This window comes from Alligator mississippiensis, chromosome 7, assembly GCF_030867095.1.
Source record: "Alligator mississippiensis isolate rAllMis1 chromosome 7, rAllMis1, whole genome shotgun sequence".
Classification (NCBI taxonomy): domain Eukaryota; kingdom Metazoa; phylum Chordata; order Crocodylia; family Alligatoridae; genus Alligator; species Alligator mississippiensis.
The window spans coordinates 74,864,852-74,883,996 of NC_081830.1; the positions used below are offsets into that span (position 1 = coordinate 74,864,852).

The 19,145-nt window shown below is 44.0% G+C and overlaps 1 protein-coding gene across 1 annotated transcript in view; it reads left to right on the forward strand.

Annotated features, from left to right (window-relative positions):
* The first annotated feature begins 3,812 nt into the window (after positions 1-3,812).
* Positions 3,813-19,145, forward strand: part of SKIL (SKI like proto-oncogene) — a 32,864-nt gene continuing 17,531 nt past the window's right edge. Inside the window, exons 1-3 of the mRNA XM_006267716.4 lie at positions 3,813-3,960; positions 4,261-5,651; positions 13,207-13,304. Of these exons, the coding sequence (XP_006267778.2) occupies positions 4,545-5,651; positions 13,207-13,304 (1,205 nt within the window). The 5' untranslated portion in view covers positions 3,813-3,960; positions 4,261-4,544. The remainder of the gene's footprint in view (positions 3,961-4,260; positions 5,652-13,206; positions 13,305-19,145) is intronic.

The following is a 19,145-nucleotide window of genomic DNA, read 5'->3' on the forward strand; positions in this document are numbered from 1 at the left end:
ATAATCTTGTTCGAGTCTGCCCTGCACCTCCTATGGACAAACCAGGCACTTGTCCAGGGCAGCAGCATGGAAATGGCAGCATTTCTAGCACTGATTAGTGATGATCAGCTTCCAATTAGTTGGCATGGTTAATTATGGAAATATGGAGGCAAAAATCTATTTTGTCTGGGGACAGCTCTGCAGTCCAGAATAAACTGACCTTTATTTGCTGTAGACCCTTTGTCTCTGAATAAGAGTATACACAGAGAGGTTTAAAGTATCCAGATTTTTGTAGCCGCATTAGTCTTGAGGAAAAGATAATCAGGACTCATAGTAGAGATGATATCTTTTATTAGACCAACAAGATGTTTTGCAAAAAAAAATAAAAATCTTTAATTGCCTGCTTTTGGGTACAAACACCCTTCGTCAGGCATTGGAGAAAAGATTGTTAAAGTTCTCCTGGGTAGAAATGAAAGTTCATATTTCATAGGATTTCACAGAGAGGTCAATAGATGGAAAACTCCTCTGGGCAGTCAGTTCATAGAGAGGTTTAAAGCACTTTTAATTCATATGCACTTGATGTCTTATCTTTAGTTAATTTGCTTTTGACATCTGTCCACAGTCTTAAGATGGAATATTAACTAAACCATTTTAAGAAGGTAGACTTACTGCGGCAGACTAGGTGTCACCTGAATATGTAGTTGTTGTAGTTTAAACTACCTGCTTCTATAGTGCTATAATCTTGAATGAAACAAATTTAAAGTTGCAATAGCTTAGTTCTTTACCTGTTTCTCAGTCCACTCCTAGTGGACAGCCCATAACAGACAATATAGCCAAAAGTACAAAGAAAGGGGACAGGGCCAAAATCCTAGCACCATTGGATGAGTAAAGTGGGGGTGGGGGAAGAGTGACAATGCCTGAAATAAAATGAATTGGTACAGTGGGTATAAACTGTGAAGGGTCTTGATAGAGTGGGGGCAAGACATCTTCTGTCCTGCAGCTGAGAAAAACAAAGTATTGTACCACCCTAATTAAATGAGCTATAGTACATTGACTGAATAAAACAACTAACTAACCATATTTTGCTCCTTCTTCCCCTTCGTGATTAATTTTTGTTCACTTTTTGAACTTCCTTCCATTGGTAGGTACAGCCTGAAAACTGCAAGGTAAATTAGTGAAATGAGTTTTGGGGCATTATAACACCCTTCTGGGTACTGGTACCCCAACACCAGACTTTCCTCTACTCCCAGCCCCACTTCACCTCTGGTTTTTCTCCTGCCACACCTTTGATGCTACTTGGTTGTAGCTGAGAGAGGCAGTCCCTGGTATCAGGGGTAACTGCTAGTTGCCCCATTGAGCCTGTACTCCCCTTCAAGTGTTTCCCTTTTAAGGGCAGACAAGGTTCCCTTTTAAGGGAGCATTTCCAAGGCTTCTGAGGACTTGTCAGACCCTCTGCTGTCATAATCATGGTCCCCTTTTTCTCTGGCTACATGCCCAGCCTTGGTCTACCATTTAAGATCTCAACTGCCAGTTATCAGCCCTCCTAGGGAGCCCTACCTTGGCAGTTGAAAATCTCAGCACCAGCCTCCACTTGTTTAGCTCAGGGCCAGCTCTTAGGGCAAGTAGCAGGGGAATGCCACCCAGGCATCCCTGTTCATGGCCTCCTCCACTCCCTGTAGCCACAACTCAGTCCTGCAGTACAAACAACAAAAACATGAGACAGCTGCTTCATAACCCAAATAGTTTCCTTCTCAGGATAAATGTTGCCTGTAGGCCCTAACTCTTGCAAGAGACTCCTCCACTTCCCCTGGGTGGCCAGCCTCTAATAGCTGCCCACTCCAAAGAGCTTCTCCCTATTGCAGGCAGAAGCTTCCCTTATGTTGTCAGACTGGACTAATACTCCCCAGCCCAGTCTCTTTTCAGGTACTGGACAGGGCCTTCTGCACCAGGTACAGCTAATCCCTTCATGAGCCACCTGGCCTTATCAGTCCTGGGCCCAGTCCACCTGGGTTGTTGCTCCTTACTGTCCTTCTTGGCCCAGGGTCCCTCATTCTCTCAGGCCTTTCTAGTGACAGGAGCAGGAATACCCTGTTACAGGCACCCTCACAATTTCCCACCACATTGTCTGCTGGACCTTGAAGAGGCAGAGAATCGCAGGGGGTTTAGAAAGGATGTTCTCTGCCCTGTGCTGATTATGTTTGCTCCAGTTCTCCCTTCACCTTCACTCCAATTCTGCTCTTCTCCTTTCCCCTGCCCTTAGTTTCTACCCGACTAAGTAAAGCCTCCCTGTAAGTAAAGACATCCCAGAAATAAATGAAAGGATCCTGATTCTTGCTACCATCACATGGCTCATTTTTTCTCTCTCATACTCCTTCCCTGCCCCGTGCCTGTTTGGTATGTTTAGACCCAGGTTCTCAACCTTTGTAGACTCAAGATAAAGGCCAAAGTGGAGTATGTGGAACTACAGAAGGATCTGCCATGGCTGAGTGAATGAGCAACCAAATAGCAGGTGAAATTCAGTATAATTAAGTGTAAAATGATGTACCTGGGTAAAAATAACCCTAACTATACTTATACAGTGATGGGCTTGACATTAGCTTCTACCACACAGGAAAGAGATCTGGGAATCATTGTGGACAGGTTGCTAAAAACATCAGCTGAGCTCAGCAGCCCTCAAAAAGGCAAACAAAATGTTAGGGCTCATTAAGAAGGGAATCACAAACAAAACAAAACATATGAGCATGCCCATTTATAAATCTATGGTGCGTCCACACCTTGAATACTGTGCCCAGTTCTTAAAAAGGATATAGAAGGACTCGACAAGGTCCAAAGAAGGGCAACGAGGATGATTAGCAGCATGGAGGGGCTACCGTAGGAGGGAGACTAAAGAGACCAGGCCTTTTCACTTTAGAAACTACAGGCCGTGATCAGAATTTACGAAATACTAAACAGTGAAGTCAATTTACAGTCTCTCGCAGTAGGAGAAAGAGGGGACACACAATAAAATGAATCCCCAAGACGTTGAAAATGGCCGTTTTCAACCTTCTTTCATTTGTGGGCCCCTCAAAATATTTTGAGCAGCAGCATGGCCCCCCTGAATGGCAAGCGTGGGTATTTGCACACTTTTGATTGATCACCCTCGCCTTTCACAGCCCCCTTAGGCGTAGTCTGTGGTGACCCCCCCCCAAGGGCGATAGACACGGGTTTCAACCAAGCCAGGGACGTTTCTTTTCGTCAGAGCAGGCCCTGGTGGAGCCGGGCGTGGGGGCAGCCACGGATTCACCGGGGACCGGACACCGAGCGAGGGGCAGGGCTCCCTGCACCCGACCAGGGGAAGAGGGACCCGGGGGGGGCCCACACAACCGGCTCCCTTCTCTCTGCCGCAGGGCTTTAAACACGTGGGAGCCCGGGCACGGCAGAGCGGGGAAATGGCAACTGCACGGTCACTGCTCTGAGCTCCCCGGGCTCCTCCGGCCCCGGCCGAGCAGCTGGGCCGCGTGCAGGAGGCCGGAAGCCCCCGCGGCGCCGGGCCCGGGGTTTCCCTGGGGCAGCGGCCCCCGCGGAAGGGCTCCCGGCGCCCGGCTGAGTCACTGCCGGCTCCGCCCCGTCTGCGCCCGGCCGCCGCCACAGGGAATCCCCGCGCTGGCCCGACCGGGCCGGGTGAGGCGAGGTGAGGCGAGGCGGGGCCGAGCCGGGCCAGGCCAGGCCAGGCCACGCCGCGCGTGGGCGTGGGCACGTCCCGTCCTGTCCTGAGGGGGGCGGGGGCCCGTGGGGGGAGGGGCGCCGCAGACGGGGGGCGGGGCGGGAGCGCGCACCCGGCGGGTTCGTGGCCGCGCGCCGCCGCCGCTGTCTGCGTCTCCGCAGTGAGGTCACGGGGAGGCGGCGGCGCGCGCGGGCGAGCGAGAGCGACACTGCCGAGGGAGGGAGGGAGGCCCCCGCGCGGCTCCGGAGGCAGCGGAGCCGAGCCCGCACAACGGAGAGGTAGGGCCCGGGGGTCGTGGGCGCCCGCCCGCGTGGGGGAGGGGATGTGGTGGCGTGGGGGAGGGGCCGGGCGGCGGCGCGGGGGGAGGGGCGCGTTCTGCGGGTGGGGGCGGGGCGGGTGTCCCGGGGGGAGGGGAGGGGGTGTCCCGCGGCCTGTGGAGGTTCCGGCCCTCCCTCCCCCCCTCGGGGAGGATGGGGGCAAACGGGCCGCCAGGCTGAGGGGGCAGCAGGGCCGGGTCTTGGCAGCCTGCTGGGAGACCGACTTTTCCCTTTCTCCTTATTTTTCCCCCCGCCTCCCAGATGAGTTGGTGCCTGATGGAGAAGCCAGCGGTCTGCGGGCAGGAAACGTGCCCTGCTGTCTGCGCTGCCTAAGAGCCCAGCAGGGCTTTGTAACACCGTCCCTTCCCACTCGGCTGCCCTCCCGGAGGCCCCGGCATAGCGCTGTCCTGGCCTGGCCTGGCCTGGCGTGGCATTGATTGCGTGTCTGAGGGAGTTCAGATAAGCCACAACTGACATTTGTTTGACAGAGAAGCTAGAGAGATGCGCCCTCACGGTTTCTTTCTGTAAACGCGTGGCGGTCGGCGATGGAAGGCCCGCAGGCAAACTTCCCCCTGCGCCCTGGCTCCGACCAGAAAGTGAATAGGATGCGGGAGGATGGGAGCCCTCCGGTAAAGAAAGCAATGACAGAAATGCATGGAAATACTGAGTTCCCAACTGGGGTGAGTAAGATGCCCACCATCAAGAAGGAAAACTTGGATGAATATGATGAAACTCCCATGGAGGTGGATAGAGAAAATGTCAAGTCAGACAGCGCTGCTGTATCTGAGCGCCTGAGTTTAAACCCTGGTTTGAAACACACCTTGGCACAGTTCCACTTAAGTAGCCAGAGTTCGCTGGGTGGACCAGCCGCTTTTTCCGCTCGCTATTCTGAGGAAAGCATGTCTCCCACCGTTTTCTTGCCTCTTCCATCGCCGCAGATACTTCCTGGCCCCTTGCTCGTCCCTTCAGATAGTTCCACGGAGCTCACTCAGACTACGCTGGAGGGGGAATCTATTTCCTGTTTTAAAGTTGGTGGAGAAAAGAGACTCTGCCTACCTCAAGTCTTGAATTCTGTGCTCCGAGACTTTTCCCTCCAACAAATTAATGCAGTTTGTGATGAATTGTACATATACTGTTCAAGATGCACTTCTGATCAGCTTCATATCCTAAAGGTATTGGGGATCCTTCCATTTAATGCCCCATCCTGCGGGTTGATCACGCTGACTGATGCGCAAAGATTATGCAATGCTTTACTACGTCCTCGCACTTTTCCTCAAAATGGCAGTCTGCTTCCTGCTAAAAACACGTTGGCTCAACTTAAAGAAACTGGCAGTGCCTTTGAAGTAGAGCATGAATGCTTGGGCAAGTGCCAGGGTTTGTTTGCACCTCAGTTCTATCTTCAGCCAGATGCTGCCTGTATCCAGTGTTTGGAGTGTTATGGAATGTTTTCTCCACAGACATTTGTGATGCATTCACATAGATCTCCTGATAAAAGGACCTGCCACTGGGGTTTTGAATCAGCCAAATGGCATTACTATCTTCACATTAACCAAAAATATTTAGGAACATCAGAAGAGAGGGAGCTGAAGCATCTCTTGGAGGAAATGAAGGAGAAATTTAGCGTGAAAAATCAGAAAAGAACTCAGTCCAAAGTAAGTCCAGTTTAATCTGATAAAACTTTTGGATTACTTGCTGTTAACAGATGAATACTTTTGAAGCATGCTGTTCATTTTCCTAAATACGAGCCAGTGTCAGATCAAGTATAAGCTAGGTGTGTGAATGATCTGCAGCATACATAATACAGTCTCAACAATTTCAATGTAAAAGGCTTAGTATTAAGAATTCTTTTCTAATTGGAGCTTTTGTCATAAACTGGTCAAAAACTTTCAGAACGTAGTTCTGTTTCTTTGGATGTTTTTGATAGTCATGTTGGTCTGAGACTAAAAGAAATGCAAAAGCTTTAGAACTCCTGGTTCAGAAATGATACCTTTTATTAGACCAACTAGGATAATAAAAGGTATCATTTCTGAACCAAGAGTTCTAGGTTTTTGCATTTCATTCTGTTTCTTTTGCTTTTTTAAACTGGCAATATCTGGAAAATGTAGAGGTTTCATGGACAGTCTGTCCTCCTGTTTGACCTACACATTGTGTGATTGTTTTATACCAAGCATGTTGCAATAAGCAGGAAGCTGCCTGAAAAATCAAGTGCTAGCTTAAACTGACAGACACGGACTTAAATTCCTGTGCGTATATGTACACATGGTATACAGCCAGTTATCTTGCTAAGCACCCAATAGCGTGTCATGATTTTTAAGGTGATAGTGCATTGATGCTGGTGAGAGGCCAAAGGCTGCTTTTAGAACGTGGTAATATCTTTTTTTTATGTTAAACATGTAATGTATAAGATATTACTTGAATTGCTTTTAAGGCCTTTCTCATATTACTGTGCAATGCACCTTGACACACCAATGAGAGAGACTGCCTATTTCAGTAACACTGTAAGTCTACACAGTATTTCACAAGCGTGAAGTTAGTTCTACTACAGTGATATCATAATCTAAATAAGACAAATAAATATAAGATAAATGTTAACTGTTTATAAAAGAAGAATGAGAAATGCTTGAAAAAGAGGTTATGAGGAAGGATTTGGAAAATAGAGGGTAACTAATGTGTTACTGATTTGAGGCATTGCTGTGGTAGTTGTGTTTGTAGATTATTAATAATTTTTCTGAGAAGAGCTTAAACTTTGAGTTTTTGGAATGTTTCCATTCCTCTTGGGGTTCTTTTTGTTGTTTGGAAGAATTTTCCTGTTCACTTTTGCATACAGCTATTGCATTAAGTGGGGAGGAGTGTTTGCAGCCATGCTTTGGAGGCTTCAGGGAGTGGGTAACCATTGACTTGGGGACATTTTACCTTTTCTGCTGTCCCTTCACTCCTAAACATGAGATCAGTCGACTTCAGTAGCCTGGAATTGACTGACATCTGTACTGGGCTTGCCTGACTTGGGGTAGGCAGCGGGGGATACAGTCCACATTTGGGTCCCCAGAGGCCTGGGGTAGGGTATGTTGAGGGACTGCAGTTGAGTCAGGAGTGAGGCTACAGTGGCTTTTTAGAAAGATGGCTTTTATTGAACTGCTTGTCCAAGGGAGCTCATTGGCTAACAAGTACCAACAAAAGGGGAAAAATATTGGAACAGTAAGGGCACTTTTACACATGCTCTGGGGGTGGGGGGCTGTGCTCTAATTAAAGGGCTGCAGTGTCTCATGTATCAGTGTTTCAAAATAGTAGTGGGGGCACTTGAACTAAAGCTTGAACAAGCTTTAGTTCAGGCGCCCCCGCTGCCATTTTGAAGTGCAGGGATGCTGATACACAAGACACTGGAGGCTGCTGGAGTGTGATAATTACCAGGGTCCATCAGACTCAATTAATTGATTCTGCTCTGATGCTCTGTAATTACAGCTGGCCCAGAGCAGCCAGTTTTATCAGGGGGTGTGTAGTGTGGGATGCCTGGAGGACCAGCCTGATTTGTGTCACAAAATGTTTGATGCCCACACATAACGCTGAGCTGGTGCACTGTGAACAAATTTAGTGTACTTGGAAAATCAAGTACTCTTTGTACCATTCCAGGCACTGAACCAGTTTAATGGACTTGTGTGTCTGTCTATTTCAGGTTTAAACCATGTTTAAACTGGTCTAAGTGTGAGGTATGTAGCAGCCACTATAGTGGAGGTCACTTTTCCTGTGCAATCTCACAGGGCTGCTTCCCCCCACTCAGTGACAAATTTGACAGCTCTGAGCACTGGCTCCTAGTGAGGCTTAGGTGCAACAGCAACCAAGGTGAGTGTTCATAGTTGAGGGCTTTAGAGGAAATATTACATTTATTTTGGCTCTTCCCTGTTCAGACCTGCTCTTTCTTCCCCAAGCACCAAAGGAACAAATGGAGATGAGATAACTTTATGAACACTTTCACAAGCTTAGAACATTTTTTGCCCCATAGAAACACTCTTAAAATATGCCAGAGATAAAAACTGGACGTTATATGGGGAGCCTTGCAACAATTTTTTTTTCTTTCCGCTTGCATACCGTGGAAGACTGTGTTGCCATAACATTTATTTCTCATGATCCTTATGATATGGAGAAAACAGGATAGAGGCATTAGATATGATCCATAGCAAGGCTACCTATTCTGTCCCCTTATATTCCCAAGCAAATGTATTTACTTCTTCTATAATGCTCCAGTATGTACTCTTCTTCTTCCCTCTTGCTACTTTCCTTACTGAGGAGCAATAAAGCCTGTGGGGTTTCCTCATTGCATAGGAAAAAGGGAAATCACTTGGAGGGACCAGAGTATTGGTTCAATTTGTTAGCCAAATTGCAATGAGTCTCTCTTCTACAAACAAACTTTCACCTACAGAAGTTCCTGGATTTGTGGATGTTGTTTTGTAATAGTCTGTGACAAAATATGTAGAATGGGAGAGAAATGTTTATCACATCACAGAACTTGTCCTGGACTCAACTGAGAGTAATGGGCTCTATTTTCCATTTTTACATATTTATTTGTAGTATGCTTCTGGCAGAGATTTGGAAAGCAACTAAAGGACTTTGAGGATGTTTTCCCTCCAGTGCAGCATATTACTACTTTTTAATATTTTTTCTTTTCCTTTCTAAAATTAAGTAATATCATAGGTTATATAGGTTAATATTGGATACTATATGTATTTCCAAAGTAAGTAGACAGCAAATTGCATTTTAATTTGGAAGTTAATGTCATGCTGTTACAGTATATGATTGCAGTCTGGATATCTCAGTTTTGTCTTGTATACCAATGTAATTCTAACAGTTTATGAGTGAACTTATTACATATTTTATATGCAAAATAATCAATTTGTATCATGTGTACACTTTAAACTAGTACTACTAAATGTTGTGTGCTTACATGAAATCAGCAAGGTGCCTGTCCAGCCTTGTCTTGAACACCTTCAAGGAGGGCAACTGCAACACCTCTGCTGGGAGTGTGTTCCAGATTCCGGTGACAGTTACAGAAAAGAAGTTTTGCCTTGCATCCAATATGAATTTACCTTCTATTAGTTTATATCCATTGATATGGTCCATTGGTCCTCATCCTCTCTTGAGTTTTGTTGCCCTCTAACACTTTAAGAACAAACAAAACTAAATTACTGTGAATTGGGTACCTTCTGATGTCTTGTTTTAGAAGCAAGAAGCTATTTATCTGTTTGTAAACAGCTAATATTTTGATATGTCTCTGGTAATAAATATCTGCATTTGTAGTCAGGTCATCATAGTTCTTTTTACCTGCATGTTTTCTCAGTTGGATTTATACTCGCTTTTATTGACAGCAGCACTGACTGTAGTACTAAGCACAGCATCTTTGTGTTCATTCACGGACACAGCCAACAGGAAGAAGAGGAGACAGCCCTCTGTTGCCCAATAGCCTAGCAACAACCGTGCTTACCAAGGAAGTGGGATACCTGGCTGGGTTCTAAGCCCTCCTGAGCCCGAGGGGCCTGGATAGAAGCTTAGTAAGGGAAAGCAATAACAACAGCCTTAACAATGCTCTTAGGGAGAGGATAGGGTAGTCAGATACTTGAAATGCTTATATTACTAGCCTGAGAAGTATGGGTAACAAACAGGAAGGACTGGAAGTCCTAGTACACGCATAGAATGCTGATGTTGTTGGGATTATGGAGACATGGTAGGCTAGTTCACATGACTGGAGTATATGAATGGGCATGGCTTGTTCAGGAAGGATAAGCAGGGGAAAAAGGGCAATGTGAAATATGAAATGGAAGGTAGGCCTGTTGAAAGCCTCTGGGTGAAGGTCAGAGGAGAGAGCAGCAGGAGGGATGTCATGGCAGATGTCTGTTACAGGCTACCAGACCAGGTGGGGGAAGTAGACAAGACTTTCTTTAAACAACTGATGGAAGCTTCCAAATCATGGGATTTGGTTCCCATGGGGCACTTCTGTTATCAGGATATCTGCTGAAAGGGAAACAGAGCAGTGCACAGGAAGTCCAGTAAACTCCCAGAGTGTGTTTGGGATAACTTTTTTTATACATATATGTGCACATACACACATGAGCTGGGGAAAATTTCTTCTTGAATTGCTGCTCACAAGCAGGGAGGAATTGGTTGAGAATGTGAAGGTGGAAGGTACCTTGGGTGACAGTGACCACTACCTGTGGAACCGGTGCCCGTCACGAACACGTGGGCAGCAGATCGCAGCTCTTCCCAGGGCTCTGGCCCCTGCCCTGCACTGTCACCAGCCTGTGATGCCAGCCCTGCCTATCCCACTCCTGGATACGGCTCCCTGCCTGCCCATGGCCCCATCCCATCTGCTCAGTCAAGTGTGCCCTGCCCACAGGGGTCCTGGGCTGGTCTCCATGTAGACCCTGCCCACTTGCTTCAGTCAGTGCCCCTGGTGATGGGTGTGGATGGACAGGCCCAAAGCCACATGGGACCAATTGGCATCTTCCTGGCCCCCTCCCACTCCATTCTCCCCCTCCCCCCTGCTCCCAGTTGTGCTGGCAGTGAAAACAGCCATGGCTAGGGGACTAAGGTCTGGTCAGCAGCCCCCCAGCCCTTAACAGCTCACCGAAATTCCTTAAGTGGTTCTCCAGCCCAAATAATTGGTTGTCTACCACTGGTATGTACAGTGATCCAACCAGTTATGTACTCGAAGAGTAGTCATCAGTGACTTTGTCTAGTTTGAGGAAGAATTGAGTGGGGTTCTCCAGGAGTCTGTCCTGGGTCCAGTGCTGTTCAGCATCTTAATGATTTGGATAGTGGGACTGATGCTTAGCAAATTGGCATATAACATGAAGTTGGGTGGAGTGGCAGGCACTCTGAAGGGCAAAGCTAGGATCCAGAATGATTTGAATTGACTGGAGAAATGGTCTGCAATCAGTCATGTGAGATTTAACAAGGACAAGCACGAAGTCTTCCACTTGGGACAGGAGAACTACATGCAGAACTACTGATGGGGGAATGACTGGCTAGGCTGTGGTCATGCAGAGAAGGACCTAGGGGTTACCGTATACCTTAAGCTGAAAATGAGCCAACAGGGTGCCCTTGTTGCAAAAACAAAAAAAAAAAAAGAAAAAGGCTAAGAGCTTGCTGGGTTGTATCAATAGGAGTGCCACTTGCAAATCAAGGGAAATGATTCTTTTGCTCCATTTGGCCCTGGTAAGGCCTCACCTGGAGTATTTGGTACAGTTTTTGGGCCCCATACTTCAAGACAGATGTGGGCAGATTGGAAAGAGTCCAGTGGAGAGCAACAAAGGAGAGACTTAGGAGAAAAGGCTGAAAGAACTAGGATTATTGAGTCTGAAGAGAAGACTCAGGTGTGTATTTGATACAGTCTTAATACTTGGAGAGCAATTACAGAGAGGATGGATATGGGCTTTTCTTTGTGACCATGGGGGACAGGACTAGGAGCAATAACCTCAAGCTTCACTAGGGGGAATTTAAATTGGAGATAGGAGGACGTTTTGGACTGTGAGGGTGGTCAAGCATTGGAACAGGCTTACTTAGAGAAATTGTGAAATCTCTACCCTTGGAAGTTTTCAGGAACAGGTTAGACAAGCTTTTGGCTTGGATGGTTTAGTCAGAGGTGACTTTGCCTTGAGTTTGGTGGGAGGGGGGGGAGGAATTGCATGACTGCATGACCTTGTGAGGTCCCTTCCAGTCTTACTTTCTTATGATCCTACTCTGTAGTGTTTTGGTGGTGGGGCCCCTGCTAGGAGAATGTGGAGTCCTGGGTTTCAATCCCTGCTGCCATAACTATGGTCTGCCTGTTGGTCCCCTCCCCCCTCCCACCCCCCATTCTCTTGCCTCATTGCAGACCTTGCTGCATTTAAGTATCTGTGATTTGTGTGTGGTGTTCTTTGATAGGAAACTTGATGTGTAGGGGTCAGCTTTTATTGCTGTTCAAGTGGAAATAGATGGAAAATATAGTTTTGTGTTAAAATAAGCTAGTAATTTTCTTATTTAAAAAGCATCCTTGTTTTGGACCTCATAGTATTTGGGGCATTGTAGCTTAAATGTTTTTTTTTTTCTTCTACCTGCAATGCTTTTAGTTAACAGTAAACTCCTGCTAGACTTCTTCCCTGCCCCCGCCCCATTTTGTACTGATGTCCCTAAAACTTGTTCAATGTTAGTTACTATATCAAAGAAAAACAAACTTACTTGAATTTAAATATAGGAGTCAGTAACTACCTATCCAGTGTGAATTGAAGGATTAGCATTGAAATACAGTATACATCTCATGAAAATACCTTAAATACAGGCTAGTATGTACTAATATTTTACAGATTTGCTTTGTGTACTATACATTTTGATGATAGACTTATGAGAGTAATACGGCGCACAAATCTCTGCTCAAACAAATAGCACGGCAAAATGTCTCTAACTGTTATCTATTGCATGTTAAACATCCAAAGATTTTTATGACAGTGGTTCCAATTTTTTTATTTGCATTGGTTTGACAGATGGCTGTTCACAGTTACTTCATGTAATGTGCCATATGCCATATAAGAGTAAGAGTTGCTGCCTTCTCTCTTCTTGTTTTGGTCCATTTTCTTTCTCTGCCCCGTGCTTTCCTGACCTGTTTCTTTTCCTCATATTTTTAATCATGTTGTTTGATTTCTTTAGTCTTTCCCCATTTCAAAATCTGAAACATCAGAAAGCTTTATGCTGTTGGGGAGTGGGAGAGAACATCTTATAGGTGACTCTTTTCTTACTATTGTATGTGCATTTTCAGTTGCATGCCATGTGAAGAGAAGGGAAGCTTGGGTTGGTAGAATGCTTCCCAAGTTTACAAATGGGAACAGTTCTTGTGACCAGTTTTCTTGGGAGTTACTAAAGAAGCAAGAAAGGGAATATCAGAAGTTTTCAAGAAAATTGCCTGCTGCTTTGCCCATAATTGGAAGGGGCCAGTTTGAGGTCACACAGCTTTCCCTGCTCTCACTGCTGTTTTTTGTTGTTCTGTATTCCTCACCATGCCCCCCTTTCTACCTCTTAGCTCCCCTTATTTTCCTGCTGCTGCTGAGCTTGGAATGCAGTGTGTTATTGTATAAATACCTTTACTAATGAGCAACATATTTTTATTGACTGTTTAGCAGAGTTGATTTAGAATTTGAATGATGAATAATGAAGTTCCCAAATTGGCTTTTTTTTTTTTAAACTTAGGCGGATCCCCAGGGAAGCCTAGAATTACAGCAGTGGTATCCAGTTATAAAGCAGGAAGCAGACCCTGCTACTCAGTCACCTTCATTCATCCATCCAAGGTAACTGAATTGTGTTGCCAGAAATGTGAGAGTTATATGTGTAACCTAGAATGTGTTTAATTAGTCAAAGATAATATCATCTTTTAAATTATAATTATAACTCTATATGTTTGCTGGAATTTTAGGGGAAAATCCCAGTATATTACACAAGAATAATTAAGTCCTGGATTTTTTTAGAGTTATGTAATAAAGTTATTCCTTTTATTTGAATAAATAGGTGGTCCTGAGTTGAAAAATTGAATTCAGTAACTTTTTGTTCCTCAGAATATCTCAGTAGAGATATGTGCATTAGAAATAAAAGTTAAGTATAATTACATAGAGTTGCTTTCACTGTAGAAATGGCTTTGTTGGTGGTGATAAATTCTAACCTCTTACTGACCTGCATCTTGTAACTTGACACGTGTGGCATTCTATATGCACATTATTAACAACATGAAAGAAAATTAAGTTTCAGTTAACTATGACTAGTACAAACTTCCCACCATTTTTATTCCATGGGGGAGCAATGTGATGCTGCCTAACCCTTCTGCTGACGTGTCTACAAAGTGCTTACGACTGCAGTTGAATTGTCAGTTGAGCAGATTCCTGATTTAATGAACCTAGCATATTTCTTCACTGTGGTGTAGCCTCATTCCTTTATTGTCCAGAGTAACAGCATTTTTTCTTTGAATATGTCATTGTAAACCCTCCTGTTCTTTAGGTACCTCAGGTACATGAGATCAAATTATTTTGAATAGCTTCCTCTGTTGGAACTGTGCATGTTCCCTATATCTCCTTCTGCTCCCATGCGAGGGCATAAAGGATGGAGCTGCTGCATTCCTACCACACTTCTCTCTTACAAACTGTAACTTCTCCAAGAACTAGGGAAAAGAAGCAACAACATAGGCATCAGTACCTTCTGATGCTGACTACCTTGGTATTCCAAACCCTTGATAGTTTTCACATCAGAAGTTGGTCAGATTTCTATGGGGAGGAAGAGGTGATGTCAGCCTTATCTGACCAGGCACTGGAAGTCAAATTTATCAAGTATTTGATCTATAGCTGAACAGCAGAACTTGAGACCGTGACCACTCTGAAGCCTTTGAAACAACTGGCATCAGCCAACCTCACACTGGAATTGCACCACATTAGTGTCTTCTGTTTGAAGAAATGGAAATTGGCTTGTTCTTGTCATTGTTTAAGTGGAGATTTCTCTCTCAGACAGCTAAAGAGCAATTCCAGGAAGGATTCCAGGCTGTATCTTAAGAAAGATGTAACTATCACTGGGCTGGTCAATTTTAACTTCAACCTGGCCAACATTCTTGCAGCAGTTCTACTCTGGCCCTGTTGGTTCTCCTGCCATTCAGTAAAATTGTTAGTCAAACCACCCACTCCAGCACTGGATAGCTGCATCTGGGAGTAGATGACACCTGTGCAAAGGCAACATTCTCAGTCCCCATCTAAATAATTATCCTTGTTGCCAAATTGTGGCTCTGACCCCACCCCTCATACTCAAAGTTAAGGTTTCCAAGACTTCCTGGAAAGGATATGTCTCTAATAACAGAGGCAAAGATATTAACATCATAATTATAAGGAAAAAGTCCCACAAGCATTTTTACATACTCTGGAATTCAAACCAGGATTGCCCTCCCTGTCAATGAAGGTATACTTGAGCTGGCCAAAGGATTTTGGCAAACGTGTTGACGTCAAATCTAAGCAAGTGGAAAAGAGATACCAGATGCCTCTGAAACACTTTGTATATTTATATGATTACCCAGACCTAGGGTCCTGGTGGTATTGGTAGTGCAGGTGAAGCACAAGTCTACAAAGGCATGCACAAAATAGAGAGCCCAAAAAACCTGGATCATTTTAAGCACAAAGCATGCTCTTCTAACTTACTTTAGCTTTGGGTTGTGGAAATATTAACTGCTGTTTGCAAAAATATAACTTCATAACTTTGGCAAGAGTTCACTCCCTTTCTGTCTAGGATCTCACATCAGAATAGGAAAGAACTACAGGTAATCATGGGAGGTCACTGTAGCACCACTACAGGTGGCTACAAATGAGTTCAAGTTAAGTGCCATGTTAGTGGTTGTAGCTATCACAATAAGGCAGGCCTTATGACTTTTTTGGTATACTGAAATGGAGACTAAGTGATAAAATAACAAAGAATGCCATTTCCTGAAATAGTCTAGGGCTGTGTTAAAGTAATTAGAGATTTAAACTCTAGCTTCCCACAAAAAGCCCTAGGAATACCCACCCCTGTATTTGCAGAAGATATAATCTTACTCCTAGGGCTGACAACCTGAGTGCACATAGAAAAAAACAGACCCAGGAGCTCCAGAAAACTTTATTTCAAAGCATGTTCAGCATATGCTCTTAGTCTCTTGAACAATACCAGTAAGAATTATAAAATGATAAATGCTAAGAAACTAATACAATGGCAGTAAGCAAACTCAGTAATGCACAAGATTTGGCAATACTTGTACCTTGAGGGGCCAAGGTGCAACAAATGAAGAGATTTGTGCTTTAGGGAGTTTTCATCATATCTTCTGATATAATTTAAAATAAAAAGGGTACTTATTGCAAAAATTCTTTCTATAATTTCCAAATGCTTCTGTGTTGTAGAAAATTAAATTTCAATGTCCACCTTACTAAAATATTTAATATGGTTGACCCATCCTGTATGGTTACAAAAGCTGATCTTTGCCTGCTAAATAAACAAAACCTGGAAGGTAAATCAGGGTATTTGGATTTTGTTGGCAAAGAAAAATGTTGAAAATCAGCTGGATATCCAGAATTGTAAATGAAGAGGTGTTTGGCTGGATGAACGTAGGACAAACATAGCTACTTGAAATGTGAGGTAAAAGAATAAGCTTTCTGTGGACACGTTACTGGACAAACTTCTGGCACTTGTTCTGTCAGGTAAGGAAAACCAGGAAGAGGGAGAAAGACTCAGCCATGTCAAAAGTATTGCAAGATAGAATGATATCCAAAAGAGTGCAGATGTTTTTAAAGCTGTGCTATGACCACGTTGATCAACCACATCTGAATTGGGGACATTTGACAAGGATGAATATCTAGAAGACACCCTTTTTCAGCCACTTCAGTCAAGTACTTGCTAAATTCTTGGAGGCAGAAGATTTTAAAAGTTGTACTGGGAGTCACGGTAGAATCTGTTACATCCTTGAGAACCTCAATTTCACTAGGCTTGACTGCTGTCACAGGCAACTAATAGGCACTAGACAATGTCCAAGGCTATCCTCACCACTCCTTAACTCTTTTCCCACATCCTTTTATAAGGACTGTCTGCACAAGAGTCTGTAGTAGCCTTGCTGCCATGTCTAGACATCACAGAGGAGCTGGACTTGCAGAGGAGATGAAGAAGTTTCTGCTTCCAGTATTGCCTTATCCAGAAGAGGGGTCTTACCCTGAACCTGAGGAGACTGAACAAGTACATACACTATTTCAGATTCAGAATGGTGATTAGGGACCTACCCAAATTGTGATTGTGTGAATTTCACGGAAATCATGAAATTGGGCAGTTTCTGCAAAACCACCCAGGGTGGGGCAAATAATGAAAAACAAAAACTTACTACAAATAAAGTAGCAGGAGCCAGCAGTCCTCCCAGCCACACGGCCCACCCTGGGGAAGGGTGGAAGGAGTATGCTGGCACAGGGGCAAGTGAGCAAGCAAGATGGCTGTTGCCCCTTCCTCTTGCTGCTGATTGGCTGAGAGCGCTGCCTGTCAGGTAGCCCTGCTCCTCTCTGCCAGTCAGCAGCAAGGGGTGGGGCCACATGATGAACAGCCCTCTCAGCCAATTAATGGCAAGGGCAGGGCTATATGACAGACAACCCTCTCCCCGAGTCAGCAGCAGGGGGTAGAGCCCCTTGGCCAATCATAGTGGGGGGTGCCCATGAGAAGCCCTGAAATGTTTGCAGCTGGCCTTGCCATCTGCCTGTGAAATCAGCTGGCTACCACCCTGAGTTGGGTAGACCTCTAATGATGATGCTTGCCTCCTTTTTTTTTTTCCTTCAGTCTTAAGTTTGATTCATGGGTCTTAATGTGCAGCATAACTAGTTCTTCTTAGTGATCCACCTGGTTCACGTGAAATATTTGAGATTAACAGTGATGGCAAAGCATTAGCAGTACAAGGTACTGTCTTTCAGACTTTCCACAACACCAAAAGTCTGCACAGATGTTTAACAAAGGCAGTGGCATGCATGACAAGACAGAATTCATGTTTTATGTGAATGTGGCTGCTCAGAGGCATGCTGTGGCAGATACAGTGGACAACAGTCCTACAAAATACTTGCTCTATGCTTTTGGCTGGTTGAGATAATTAGATATGAAAAAATCTTCTCTAATTCCATTGCAAACTGTAGAGTTCCCTGGAGCTATGATTGACTCCAGGTTAAAGAACGTAATTCTTAGGTATTGGAGGGAGTATCTTTGTCCTCACACAGAAGGACATGAAGACTTAAGGCTCAGACACAATTCCAGACAGTCAAGCAAATTCAGTCTTGTATGCATGAGTTGCATGTGCACCTTCAGTGGGATCTACACCGACTGTATCATTTTATAAGAGCCACATTTAATATAGAGTAAGCATCCATTCTCTTTCTGTAATTTCACTCTTGCCTGCCATATCTCATTTCTTTGAGATCTTTTGCCAAGAGCTCTGCATTTGCATCTCTAACTCCTAAGGAAACTCTTCCCACTTTAATGCACATGACAGCAGTATTACCAAACCCAAGTGTTCGAAGTTAAGCCCCAGAAGATTTACTTAAAAAACGTCGACACTTTTTTTAAAATTAAGAGTTCTTCTTTGCTGTTTGATTTCTGAGCCTTTGGGGTATGCTGAGTTCACATTTATTTAAAGGGACAACAGGTTCGTGTATAAACTTGATTCTAGGAGCTGGGGCTTAAAACAAACACAAAGTTTGGATAGCATTATGAGACTTGGCAACATTAACAGTGCTGAGTACAGACTTTAAAAATCAGGTTAATTGAAATGGTAGTTTCTTAGTGATCTTGCACAGGTTTTGTTTGTTTTTAAATAAACCATTCTGTTCCCCATTTCCTCTATGTAAGAAAAAAACAATATTACTACAGTGTTTCTATACAAGTTTGATTGCAGTTTTTAAATAAAGATTGTTATTAACATAAAAAAGATGTTAATAATAATAAATGGTACAGGATATAATATGGAAATGGTGTACTGTATAGCACATGTCCTTTCAAATGGCTACAACTCCAATAGCATGGTAACCCCCAGTGTTTTATAGCAAAAGGATATTGGTGCTCAGTGCAGATTCACACCAGGATATTTCTAATACTTCTTCACAGTATATCAGTTTAGACCAGTGGATTTCATGCAGCTACCTATTTGGTCATCTGTCATTTCAGTGGTACAGCAGAATCATGAGCACCCTTTGTGTCCTATCCAGTTCTAAATATAAACGGAGGGATTGGTTGGTTTCAGTCTTGGAACTCTGAGTGTACAAGCATGATTATGGTGTCTTCTCTTCATATTATAGTATAACTTTAGACACATATGTCATTGTCCTTGTGGTTAAGATTGGCATAAAAAGCTTGTCTTTGAAAATGTTACCTGTTCAATTCATTAGGATTCTTCAAAACTTTTGGTTGCCATTTAAGATGAGAAATGTTATATAAATGCTGTGTGACTGATGCATTGATAATGAAATAAATGTTTTTGTATTAGTACTGAACGAAGTTTAATAATAGAATTCAGTACTGACTCTTAAATATCATTTCTATATAATTATACTTTTAACTAACAGACTTTGGGCCTTTCAGTTGGTTCATTATGTTAGTTGTTTTATCTAAGATCTTAC